General features: G+C 44.2%; 1 protein-coding gene across 5 annotated transcripts in view; it reads right to left on the bottom strand.

Moving 5' to 3' along the window:
- The window catches only part of NPEPPS (aminopeptidase puromycin sensitive), a 78,762-nt gene extending 65,701 nt beyond the window's left edge, over positions 1–13,061 (bottom strand). For 2 of the 5 annotated variants that reach the window (XM_041001723.1, XM_041001726.1), the window contains exon 1: positions 8,687–8,997. In XM_041001723.1, the coding sequence (XP_040857657.1) occupies positions 8,687–8,950 (264 nt within the window). In that variant the 5' untranslated portion in view covers positions 8,951–8,997. Of the gene's footprint in view, positions 1–2,011; positions 2,295–8,686; positions 9,067–12,974 lie in introns of those variants that run through there. The other 3 variants (XM_041001721.1, XM_041001720.1, XM_041001724.1) reach the window with 3 other exon arrangements.
- Between the last annotated feature and the right edge of the window lie 666 nt (positions 13,062–13,727).

Raw genomic sequence — 13,727 nt, forward strand, 5'->3', positions numbered from 1 at the left:
AAATTCTATGCCTATTCATAAATTCACTTTAACAATTCTTTAAGGGCCCAGCGGCATGGCCTAGTGGCTAAGGTCCTCGCCTTGAATGCGCCGGGATCCCATATGGGCACTGGTTCTAATCCCGGCAGCACTGCTTCCCATCCAGCTCCCTGCTTGTGGCCTGGGAGAGCAGTCGAGGACGGCCCAGAGCTTTGGGACTCTGCAGCCGCGTGGGAGACCCAGAAAAAGTTCCTGGTTCCCGGCTTCGGAACAGCGCAACACTGGCCGTTGCGGTCACTTGGGGAGTGAATCATCTGATGGAAGATCTTCCTCTCTCTCTTCCTCTCTGTATATCTGACTTTATAATAAAAATAAATTAATTAATTTAAAAAATTATTTTAGAATCACACACTTACTGGATTTGCTCCAAAAAGTAGTAAAAAATTAATAAATGAATAAAAATCTTTTAGAGTTTGAAGTTTATTCCAACAGAATAATAACAGAGGTATAGCTACTGGTCTTATTCTTTAATTTAAGCAACCACGTTTTATTCATCAATGTCTGCACTGAGTTTCAAAGGCAGTCAAGCAGTTCATTCACCAACGTCAAGATACCTGCACATTATACATGCCAAATCGCATTTAGCATACTAGTCTTATAATCATCCTAAGAAAGTGTTTATATACTCTTAGAAAGGCATAGTGCAAAACATCCAATTACAAGTACATTCCAATTCCTCCCATGCTTAGGGAAAACCCACCTGTTTATACTAATTAAGCTGCTGAATATTTTTTCCCCAGAATATCTCAGTTTTTCAGGGAACAAAAGGAATCAATCAAAAGGACAAAAACACTTGTGCCAAAAATAAAATTCAGGGCCCCACACAATGGCTGAGTGGCTAAATTCTCGCCTTGCATGTGCCAGAATCACATATGTGCACCAATTCATGTCCCAGCTGCTCCACTTCCCATCCAGCTCCCCACCTGTGGCCTGGGAAAAGCAGTAGAGGATGGCCCAAAGCCGTGAGACCTGCAACTATAAGGAGACTCAGAAGAAGTTTCTGGCTTCTGGCTCAGCTGATGCAATCACTTGGGGAGTGAATCAGCAGACAGAAAGTATTTCTCTCCATCTCTTTTTCTCTCTGTAAATCTGCTTTTCCAATAAAAAATAAGTAACCTTTTTAAATAAACTTTAACAAAATAAATTTCAGGGACTGGAATTGTACTATAGCAGGCTAAGGCCATTTATAAATAAATAAATCATTAACAAATTTTTAGGGGCTAGTAAGTTACAGTATTGTGTGTAATAGCAGCATCTTACCCAAGTGCAGATAGAGTACCTGCTAAAGCACCTGGGAAAGCAGCAGAAGATGGTACAACTACCTGGGTTCCTGTAGCTGTGGTGGGAGATCCAGATGGAGTCCAGGCTGCTAGCTTTTTCCCTGGCCCATGCCCAGCCACTGCAGCCACTTGGGGATGAACTTGGAAGTAGAAGATCTCTCTCCCTTCTACCCCTTCCCTCTATTTCTGTTGTTCTGTGTCTCAAATAAAAATCCTTCTTTAGAAAGACTTTTTCTATGGAAATAAATAAAAAGCTTACAAAATATGAAAGAATCTATAAAAGTGTTATGTTAGCATTCAGAGCATGATAAATAGTAATCACTTAATAGATGTCATTAAACTGCATACACACAAAACTAAATGCGCTTGGGCCTGGTGAGGTGGCCTAGCGGCTAAAGTCCTGGCCTTGAATGCCGCGGGATCCCATATGGATGCAGGTTCTAATCCTAGCAGCCCTGCTTCCCATCCAGCTCCCTGCTTGTGGCCTGGGAAAGCAGTCGAGGACAGCCCAAAGCCTTGGGACTCTGCACCTGCGTGGGAGACCTGGAGGAAGTTCCTGGCTCTTAGCTTTCAGATCGGCACTGCACCGGACTTTGCAGTCACTTGGGGAGTGAATCATTGGAGGGATGATCCTCCTCTCTGTATGTCTGACTTTGCAATAAAAATAAATAAATCTTAAAAAACAAACAAACCTAAGTGCACTCTTATATGGAGGTGAACAGGTGGTACAACCATGAAGATGCTGCTTCTAATGCTTGAATCTCATACTGAAGTCCCCAAGTTTGAGTCCAGGCTCCGCTTCAGATACAGTTTCCTGCTAATGCACACCCTAGGAGACAGCAGATAACGGCTGGAGTATTTAAGTCCCTGACACCTACGTGGGAGATCCACAAGTTCTAGACCCCTTTTCTAGGCTTAGTTCAATCTGGGCTGTTGCAAACACTTATGGAAGATAATCTCTCTTGTTTTTTTTTTTTTTTAGATTTTTATTTACTTTTATTGGAAAGTCAGATATACAGAGAGGAGGAGAGACAGAGAGGAAGATCTTCTGTCTGATGATTCACTCCCCAAGCGACTGCAACTGCCAGAGCTGAGCCAATCCAAAGCCCAGAGCCTCTTCCAGGTCTCCCACATGGATGCAGGGTTCCAAGGCTTTGGGCCATCCTCGACTGTTTTCCCAGGCCACAAGCAGAGAGCTGGATGGAAAGTATGCCGCTCTGATTAAAACCAGTGCTAATACAGGATCCTGGCACTTGCAAGACGAGGACTTTAACCACTATGCTATCGTGCCGGGCCTTCTCTTGCTTTCTTTATCTCTGCCTTTTAAATAACATTTTTAATTTTCAAAATTAATTACTTTGTTGGAAAGGCCAATTTACAAAAAGATGGACAGAGAAAAAGATCTTCCAACTGCTGGTTTACTTCTCAAATGGCTGAAATGGCCCAAATGGAACTTCTTCGGGGTCTCTTATGCGGGTGGGTACAGGGTCCCAAGGCTTGCAAGGCAAAAATTCAGCTACTGAGTCATTGCACCAGGCCCTAAATAAATTTTTTAACAACAGAAAGCAACACGCTACTTGAAAATTGTATTCTCATATCATATCTAACACCATTCACCTAACAGTTTATAAAGTACCTGATGAGAATGACATTAAATTTTCAGCTTATGTGCTATACCACCTAACGCTTTGGATATCAGCAAGCTAAGCCTCTACCTAGAACACTGGCATCCCATATGGGTGCCCATTCCAGTCCTGACTACTCTACTTCCCACCCAGCTCCCTGATAACATGTCTGGGTAAGCAGCAGAAAGAAGACAGCCCAAGCACTTGGATCCCTGCATCCCATGGGAGAATCAGAGGAAGCCCAGTTTTACACATTATAGCTGTATGAGTGGGAACTTAACAAACGGAAGATTTTTTTTCTCTCTTCCTTTCTCTCCACAGCACTGTCTTTGAATAAAAAGATTTATTTATGTATTTATTTAATTTATTCATTCTATCTTTTAAAATTTATTTTGGACCCAGCGGTAGCCTAGCTGCTAAAGTCCTCGCCTTGCATGCATCAGGATCCTATATGGGAGTTGATTCTAATCCTGGTAGCCCTGCTTTTCATCCAGCTCCCTGCTTGTGGCCTAGGAAAAGCAGTAGGGGATGGGCCAAAACCTTGGGACCCTACACCCATGTGGGAGACCATAAAGAGGCTCTGGGCTCCTGGCTTCAGCTCGGCGCAACTCCTGCCATTGTGGTCGCTTGGGAGGTGAATCACTGGGACGGAAGATTTTCCTCTGTCTCTCCTCCTCTCTGTATATTAAATTTTCCAATAAAAAAAATAAATCTAGATTAACTTATTTTTTTCTTGGAAAGTCAGATTTACAGAGTGAAGGAGAAACAGGGAGATCTTCCACCCAGTGAGTCACTCCCAAAATGGCCACAATGGCCAGAGCTGAGCTGATCTAAAACTAGGAGCCAGAAGCTTCTTCTGAGTCTTCCACATGGGTGCAGGATTCCAAAGCTTTGGGCCATCCCCTACTGCTTTTCCTAGGCCACAAGCAGGGAGCTGGAAGAAAAGTGAAGCAGCTGGGACAGGAACCGGTGCCGTTTTGGGATCCCAGAGCGCATCCAGCCACTGGACCACCACGCCAGGCCCAATAAGTCTTTTTCTTTTTTTCAACAGATCCTCACATTCACTTGAATCTTTAGTTTCCAAGTTAAAAACAGGATTGAAATGTTAGAGTTGGCATACAGACTGTATCAACAGACCCATTTTCAGTTTTTCAATGTGCATGGTAGCACATCCTGGCCTTGCTTCCCACCCAGGCTGTCTTCTCAGACTCCGCAGCACATTGTACTTTCAGTGAAGCTGACACCGAGAAATTCTTGCCTTAGGAGGCCACTTGACCCTTGGTATGAATTCCACAATGGAAGGTTCCCATGAGCCAGAGAGGCTGCAATCTGAGACAATGTTTTCCTGAATGAGTCCTCATTACATCACTCAGGACTACATTTTACATTTACTATATAAGACTCAAACGGTTTGCTTTTTTTCTGACTGCCAAAGCCCAAAGATTTTAGCAGAATCAAATCTCCAATGTGTCTAATTTCAAGTCATAATCAATCTGAAGCTTGAATCACTTGGCCCAATAAGTGATTTAACCGGCAAAAATTTCATAATAATCATTGCTTTGGTGGAATGGTGCTATCATGTCTAAAGATAACATGAAACAAGTAATTAACAAAATCAAATTGAGACAAATTTGTAACAAAAGACACATTGAGAAGAGGAAGCCACAGAAGTTCAACTGTGCTACTGGTGCAAAAATGTTACACATGTTCTTTTAGTTTTAATAGCTTGTGGCTAATTACATATGTAATAAAGGCTTAAAGCTACAGAGGAATAATAAATACCTGCGTTAAGACCACAGCCACCTCTGAGGGTAGGGGTGGGAAGATGTGAATATCAGTTTTATTGACGTCTATGCCATTTTACTGCCCAAGAAACACCACACACAGTCAGAAGCAAATAGGACAAAACATTAATATCTGTTAATATTGGAAGGTGGATTATTTTTTTGTTTCTAAAATATTTCCAAAGAAAATAAAGTCTTAAAGAGATTACAAACCAAACAGGAACATATGCTTATGTGATGCTCAAAATGCAATCTCACAAATCTGAGAAAAGTAATCTTAGTGAACAACAAAACAGCTCCCAGAAGAGACTCGATCCTACCATGTCTCAAATGTAGATTACAATGGCAATTCACAGTAGGAACAGACTCATTTAGGTGGCAAAGTTCAAAAAAGCTTCACAGATAATTTACTACTCAAGACCACATTTATCCAGATTGCATTAAACAACATTAATTATCCAGAACCAGGAAGTTAAAAAAAAAAGTTCAGGATGAAAAGCCAGGCCTGATGATACAAAGTCCATAAAATAAAGCTCATATACTCCACTCAGAAGAGAATCCATAGACTCTCAAAACCTATTTTCAAACTCAGACAAGCCTGTTTACCTGACTACTTACACTTCTTTAGACAAAACCCAAGAAAATGAAAGAGAGAGAAACTGCTCAATAGGCAGCAAGAATCACCTAAAATAAGGAAAATGAAATTTTAAAAAAACAGATCTGAATCTAATAAATTACAATAAATAGCATGAGGTAACTTGCATCGTTTTAAGTATTCTAGCATCAGCAACATTCAGAAGAAACTTGCAAAGAAACAAGACATTATGAGGAACTACAAAGATTTAAAAAAAAAAAAAGTATACTGTAGGATTATTCCCACTCAAATAAGTATGGTTTTTAAAGTCTAAGTGCCTCAAAGGGTTAACTCCAGTTATCTGGAACGTTCACTGCAGCAGTCAGTGTTTAACAAAAGTGTTTCGTTTATATCTTTTTACATAGATAATTTCAAAAAACAGAACAGAAAATCTGAATAAATTCAGGTCTTCATCCATCAGTCTTTTAAAAGACCATTTAGTGATCTAGCATAACACTGACAAATAATACCATTTGTTTTAAGATAAAGAAATGCTCAAAATAATTGCACAGAAAATATGCAAAACTTGGGCAGCAAAACTGTAATACAGGATTAACAACAACATCCATTTGGGTGCCAAGTTTTTAGTCTGCCAAACAAACAAGTATATCTGTAACTCCTCTCTTGGTGCCAATTTAGTCATCTCCAACACAAGTATTCTGATGGTGGCGCCAGGGACTGGCTACTCTATCCTGACTCCTGGTCTCCAAGAATAAAGTTAATTTCTCTGGCACAGGTAAAATGTTTCCATGAGAGGAAATCCAATGACTGCACCAACCATCACACACAAGAATTGTTGTAACACTCATATAAACCCTCCAATCCTTTTTTAATTAACAACTACAGAGGAAGAAGGTCAACATTTGAAATAACCACAAAACTTCACTGCTCTCAAATAACCAAGGCCAAAAGAGGAAAAAGGGAATGAAATGAAACCAGTCTGGAGCACAGAGGAATTTCTCTAGGCCCATAATGAGAGTTTCAAAATCTACCAAATCTGACCCCCCTCACCTATGTGAAAGATAACTCATTTGCAAATCACTGCATGCTGACTTATTTCTTCACCTTCCCAGGAGTCCACACCCCAGGCCAGGTTAAAAATCCACTAAGTTTCTAATATGTAACCTGTACAAATACTCTAGTCTTATCAGAAAATTTTGCAACTAAAGCAACAGAACTTCAATACTTTGTGCAATGTGATCCCAACTGTTAGGAAATACCAGTTATAAATCTTGGTTTCCAGAGATAGGAGTTTGGTCATTACCTTTCCATTTCCACAAGACACTACCTAAGGTCACAGTGTAAGCTTAGTGCTTCAGTTCACCACTTCAAAAACATCAATATGTTCCTAGCTGCTTCTTTCTAATGCTGACTCATCTTTTACACTTCCAAAGATGACAGTGGGTGTAATTAAAAAGTTCAATTACTCATTAATAAAATCTACTAGAATGCACTACTATGCCATCTTCGTGTTGCCACCCAATATGAAATGACTTTCTGGTGAAAAACACAAGCTTTGAAAAGTTCATGTTTCTAAAAAGATCCTTGGCTAATACCTAATGCATTACCATGTGCTGCCCCAATGGTTCAAACCATGGATTTCTCATATCGTGGGAAAAGGAAAACGGCGCATGTCCCTGCTGGTCACTCTAACACGTCAATAAAACTCACTTCTTAATAATCATTTAAGAAATCTGAATTTCTTAAAAAAATTTTTTTTTCCTTAAACAAGCATGCTTCCCAAAAATCAACTCACGATGCCAACGCATGGGGCAAGAAACAAATGACTTCCTAAGGTTAGTCTTTCCACATAATGCGAATTCATCCACGGCTAGTTCCCTCTTCCCAAAGGTTTGCCAAGTCACAAGACACACTACTGTTTACAATCCCTCCCATCTTCCCCCTGCCAATACATATCAAACACTCTAGTGACTTGGCTTGCCCTGCAGTCTCCCGAAGAACTCTGTCAAACCCTAATTTAGACCCAAGAGGCATTCATTGTGGTTCACATTCCTAATGGAAAAATTTGAAATCGACCGACTCTCACGGGGATAAATCCTGCCTCCTGAAGTGGCCAGACCCTGGCTGCAGCCCTTGGGCTTTCACTTCAGCTCCTCCAAATCTCACGGTACACACCTTTTAATTCCATACTTTTACATATACTTTCAATCTCAGTATCAAACCTTCCTGGCATTGAAGGCAATGGCCAACTTTCAATTTGTTTGAGTTCTAGTATACATTTCTTCCATTTCGTTGCTACATAGTTTTTTCTTAAAGTTGAAACAAAATCCACACGATTCTTTGCACAAATAACGATTAAGTAACTCCCCTTTTCCTTACAGACTTCATACAACCCTTCCTGTAATATGATATCCTAAATGCCTATTGTTTAGGATCTCTGTGAGGCATCTATACCAAATGGTCTCCAAAAATCAAACAATACTACAGATAACGCTGTGGGAGGAGGAAGGGGAGTATGATTCACCGAAAACTGCAATGAAGAGTAATGGAATATTTTCACCAGCGGTATGCAAAAGAAAAAAAAAAAAACTAATAGCTTCTTTTAGAAGAGGGTAACTAACGGCTAGGCAACAACCATCACCGTAGCAATAAATCCACCCGCCTAGAAGGTTACAAAGCTGGGAAGCAAACCGGAGCTGGGGGTCCTCCCTCAGCTTCGCCAGAGGTTAGGCGAGAACAAAGTCACTGCCGCACTGTCACTGGAGGGGTAGGGGGAGGGGGCGGATCATCTTGGAAACCCAGCCTGGAGCGGGCGGAGAGAACTCGGCAGGGCGGCCTGGGATTAACATTCCCCTTCTCACTCTTAACGCGCCCCCCCCCAACACACCCCTTTCTAGAAGCTCCCCTTCACGCTCCAGCGTGGCCGCTGGCCTGGCCGATGACCGCCCCATTCCAATCAATCGATCGATCCCCAGGAGGGGGGGGAGGGAGAACCAAAGAAAGAACTGAGTCAGGAGGTTGAGCCCGAACCGGAGCTGCCCCGACCCCTGCGTCCTCCCTCTCCCAGGACACTCCCAAGCCCCGCGGGGTCAGGGATGGGGGTGGGGGACGTCCACACAGGTGTGCTGGCCCGGCCCGTCCGCTCCGCAGCGCGGCCCCGGGCCCAGCCCCGACCGAGCAGCAGAGCACGCCGGGCCCCGACGCCCCGCAGCCGCCCGGAGGGGCGCGTCCTTCCCCCCGCCACCCCGCGTCCCCCCGCCACCCCGCGCCGAGCCCCGGCGCCGAGGCCCACCCGCCCGGCTCCCAGTCCAGCCCGCAGGCGCGGCCTAACTGCTCGCCCCCGGCGCCCGAGGGTCGCCGTACCTGGGCGGCGGCCTCCAGCTTGCCCTCGAAGGTGAAGTCCAGCAAGTCGGGCTTGAGGCAAAGGCTGTAGTTGATAGGGGAGACATCGGCAGGCAGCCGCTCGAAGGGCCTCTTCTCTGGCATCGCGGCGAGGCCCAGTGTGTGGAGGCGGCGGCGGCGGCGGCGAGAGGAGCGGCTGAGGAGGAGAAGGAGGAGGGGAGGAGGCGGAGAGCCGAGGAAGAGCAGGCGGCGAGCGACGGAGGGGGCGGCAGCTGCCAGCCACATCCACCGAGCGCGGCCGACCGCCTGCGGAGAGCCACCGGGGAGCGCCTGAGGGCGGGGGACGGACCGGCCGGAGCGCTGGGGGCCGGGACGGAGGCCGTGCGGGCGGCGGGCGGGCTGCCTACGGGGAAGGGGGCGGAGGGGAGGGGAGGAGGGCCCGCCGGGAGGGAGGGAGAGAGGGAGGGAGGGAGGCAGGCAGGCAGGCGGCGGCAGCGTGCGCGCCCCCCGCGGCCGGGCGTGTCCCCGCCGAGTGCGCGCGCGCGCGCGCGCCGGGCCGGGGGCGGAGCGGGCCGAGGGCGTGGCCGTCCGGGCGCGAGGCGGCTCCCGGCGGCGCTGCACCTGTCGCCGCAGCTTGGGAGAGAGGATGGCCTGCAAGCGGCAGGGAACACGGAAGGGCCTGAAGAAGCAGAGGGGAGGCCCCCGGGGGCCACTTAGGGGAAATACGTTTAAAAAATAAAACTCCCAGCAGGACTGTACCCCCAAATCTGAGGAGAGCACCGACTTCAGTTCTTTGACCCTAATCCCTGTTATTTTAAGTACCAATTTTAAGACATGATGGGGGAGGATGGTTTCTCTCTCTCAAAAAAAAAAACAAAAAAACCTTTAACAATCCAGGTTATTTCCACCAATAGCATTTGGACCTTTTAGGGAGGAAGTGATCTCAAAAATTAGAGTTTAGTTTCCACGGTTTAATGGTTTTAAAAAAGCATTTGCACTTTTTTTTTCCCCTTGTTCATTTTTGTTTCTGCCTTTTTAAACTAAAAGGCCCTGTGCCAGTCAGGGCCTGTTCAAACTCGCTGTGCCTCCTTTACACTTCTGGCAAATCTGACAGGTATATCCACATGCACAGAATTATGCACAATCTCGGTATGCATTTGTAAAAACGTCTCTGTCCGATAGAAGACCATGAGTCACTAGATTCTTTTAAGTTTTCTCGTAGTCAGATCACAAAAAAACTAAAGGGAAGTCAAGTGAAATTAATGTGTTTTATTTTTTAAAAAAGATTTCTTTTTACTGGGAAGGCAGATTTACAAAGAAGAGACAGAAAAAGATCTTCCATCTGCTGATTCACTCCCCAGAAGGTCACAACAGCTAGAGCTGAGCCAACCAGAAGCCTGGGTCTCCCACACGGGTGCAGGGTCCCAAGGCTTTGGGCTGTCCTCGACTGCTTTCCCAAGCCACAAGCAGGGAGCTGCATGGGAAGTAGAACTGCTGGGACTAGAACTGGCGCCCATATGGGACCCCGGCGCATTCAAGGCAAAGACTTTAGCCACTAGGCCACTGCGCCAGGCCCCACACCTTCTGAATCTTATGTATGTTTAAGGAGGACTTGCAGAAGACTGCAGGCCTTTCAGACTAATGTATTGGGTGGAAATTTTTGTAACATGGACCAAGAAATGGTCATAGGAATATAACAATCACTTAAGCATCACATATTAATTTCATGAAATATGATTGCATATTAGTCACTTGCTAAGTACTTTTGTGTATTAATTCATTTAAGGTGATCCACCCTGTGAAGTGGGCACCATTATGCCCCTTTTACAGATATATAGAAGCAGGTGCACAGAAATTCACGAATTTGCCCAGGGTCCTATAGCTCATAATTGGCACACCTGGAACTGAGATGGAGGTATTTTTTTACCTTCTCCTAATGAATTTGGTGGCAGCTTCCCTGTTTTTCTAACTTTCCCCTTTCATTGTATTCTAATCCATCTATATGTAAACTTCTGAAAGCCTTACTTTCACTATGCAGGAACCATAAAGGAACTTTTATGTCTGAAAGCAAATGTGATTCATCACCATGTCAAGTTCTCCCTGAACTGTTCTTATCATTTTCACCGAGTTCTTTTTTCTTACACTTCAGCAGAAATGCTCAAGTGTCAACAAGCCAACCTCTTTACTGCTTGGCACTTGCGGTGGCTCATTCTCTCTCCTCTCTGCCCTTGCTCATGTACTATTGTTGGAATGACCTCCTCATCCTTTTTGACAAACCCATGTCCCTCCCTTCCTTCAAAATTTACCTTTTCCGGAAAGTCCTCATTGACTGACTCCACCTAACTCCAACCCTTTTCCCATCAGCTTTTACTCACTCATTTGCACGTGTTCTTTTGTGCTATACTTGCATTTTGAAATGAACCTGTATGCATATCTTTACAAGATGTATTTCTAGCAAGAACGTGCTTTCTCATTCTTTTATTGCTCTCAGTTATGGCACCTGCACAAACTGCCTCATTTGTTAATGAGATGATTAACCAATCTATCAAAAAAAAAAAAAAGATTTCAGGCCCAGTATGATGGCTCAATGGCTAAATCCTCAGCTTGCAAGTCCTGGGATCCATGTAGGTGCTGCTTCCTGTCCTGCTTGCTCCATTTCCCATTCAGCTCCCTGAGAAAGTGTTAGGGGCTGGCCCAAAGCCTTGGGATCCCACGCTTGCTTGGGAGGTCCAGAGAAAGCCCCTGGTTCCTGGCTTTGGATCAGCTCAGTTCTGGCTATTGGAGGCTCATTTGAGGGGTGAACCAGCAGATGGTAGATATTTCTATCTCTCCTTCATTCTGTAAATCTGCCTTTCCACTAAAAATAAATGAATCCAAACAAACAAAATTGCCATGCGGTCTGTAACCTTTTCTTTATAGATAAGATGTGTACTCTTCAGGGCCAGCACAGTGGCTCAGTGGCTAATTCTCCACCTTAAATTGTTGGTATCCCATATGGGGGCAGATTCCTGTCCCAACTGCTCCACTCTCATTCCAACTCTCTACTTTCTGAGAAAGAAAAGGGAATGGCCTAAGTTCTTGAGACCCAGCACATATGTAGCAGACCTGGAAGACTTTAGACCAGCCCCATTCCCACCGTTGTAACCATCTGGGGGAGTGAACTAGCAAATGAAAGAGACAGTCTCTCTCTCTCTCTCTCTCTCTCTCTCTCTCTCTCTAAAAAAAAGGAGTAAAATAAGTATTCAAACCCAGTCACTCCAATTAGGATGTGAGTATGACAATCAGTATCTTGTCTAATATTGGCCCTACTTGATATACTTTTGGGCTTCTCTATTTACCAAGCACATGATGAAAACCTGCAAGTAAAAAAAAAAAAAAAAAAGGAAGGCCTGCAAATCTGAACATGTCAATCAGAAGTAAAAAGGGGGAACAAACATTCAATACACAAATATTCAATACACTGGGCTGTCCTGGATTGCTTTCCCAGGCCACAAGCAGGAAGCTGGGATTAGAACCGGTGCCCATATGGGATCTTGGTGCGTTCAAGGCAAGGATTTTAACTGCAGTGCTATCGCATCAGGCCCAGAAGATAATTCTGTGTGTATGTGTATATGTATGTGTGTTCCCCTGTCATAAATAAATAAATAAATGTATTGGAAAGGAAAGAGAAAAATTGTTCTAGCAAGAGGCACTTTTGTCTGGTTTTCAAACACTACTCTGAGACTCTGACACTAGCTGCCAGGCTTAATACCATCATGGGCTTCATGACCTAGAACAAGCCTTGTCATTGCTCTTTCTTGATTTTCCCATCTGTACATTAGATATATGTATAATGAATACTTATTTAAAGATATGCTTATTGAAAAAACAAAGTGATATTTCATCTGTGGTTTGAGAAATTCCAGGGGAGAAAATGAAAATCAAAAGAAGGAAGGAAGGGAAGGAGAAAAAAAATAAAGAAAGAAGGGCTATTATATAATGAGTGTCACAGTGGTCTTTATAACGAAAGTAGTCAAGAGTTGGTATCAAGGATATGAGCAAATGTAAGTCATCGAAAGAGAAGTCTCAAAGAAAAATGAATAGAAAAGAGCTGTGTCGTAGAACCATCTTATTTAGCTAGGAGGGAGAGAAAGCCAGGCTGTGAAACACTAAAAAGGAGAAAGGAAGATGTGGAAAGTTTGGGAGCCCATGGCAAAACCCTCTGTGTCAGATGGAACCAACCGTGGCTGCTTCGGTGCAGCCTCACTGACTTCAACCATGGCCATCCAAGTCAAAATGATCACTCTCATTCCACTGATACAAATCTTACCTGTGGAATATGGTGAAGGGATTACAGAAACTAGGGACACAAAACATTGAAGAGCAATCCATAGGAAGCTGATACCAGGAGACTCCAGCCTTGGGTGTCTTCTGTGATGAAAATGGCTGTTGGAATGTCAGTTGGAAATGTGAGTAGACAGAATGTTGCCCTCCCATCTCAATTTCTCCCCTGTGTGAAAGGCCAGTGGGTTAATTCCATATGCTCTAAAAAGCATATCTTACTGGTAGACAGCAAAATGCAATGAAATCATATATGATCTACAGGTAGTAATACATGTCGATTAACTTATTTAAGTGTGTGTCCATATGACATTATATACACCCAAATATCACCCAGAAATGTCCCATCTGTCCCATCGGGCTTTATTTCTCTTGGTACATTTCCATCAGGAAGTTGAAAAAAGTTTTACGTTTCCACTTGTCTCATGTCTTTTCAAGTCCCCCCTCCTTTTTTTTTTTTTTTTTTTTTCCAGAACTTGTGTTTTCCTATTCAAAACCACAACTGTCAGTCCCAACTGACTGGCAGCTCCATGACTAAATCCAGCTCCCTTTGCTAGTGACCTTCAAGTTGAGATGAGCCTGTTTGGCTCCATTCTTTGGTGAAAGGTTTGCAATCAGGGCTTTGCAGAATGTGAGTTAGGGAGTGAAGCCCACACCCTCTGGCTGCAGGCAAGAATGCATATGTCGGTGCCTGATGCGTGGGTCTCTGGAATGCTGCTGCAACATTTCCCATGGAATCCCA

Source organism: Ochotona curzoniae, unplaced genomic scaffold (assembly GCF_017591425.1).
Source record: "Ochotona curzoniae isolate NIBS_2020 unplaced genomic scaffold, NIBS_Ocur_1.0 scaffold_2453, whole genome shotgun sequence".
In the NCBI taxonomy this organism is placed as follows: domain Eukaryota; kingdom Metazoa; phylum Chordata; class Mammalia; order Lagomorpha; family Ochotonidae; genus Ochotona; species Ochotona curzoniae.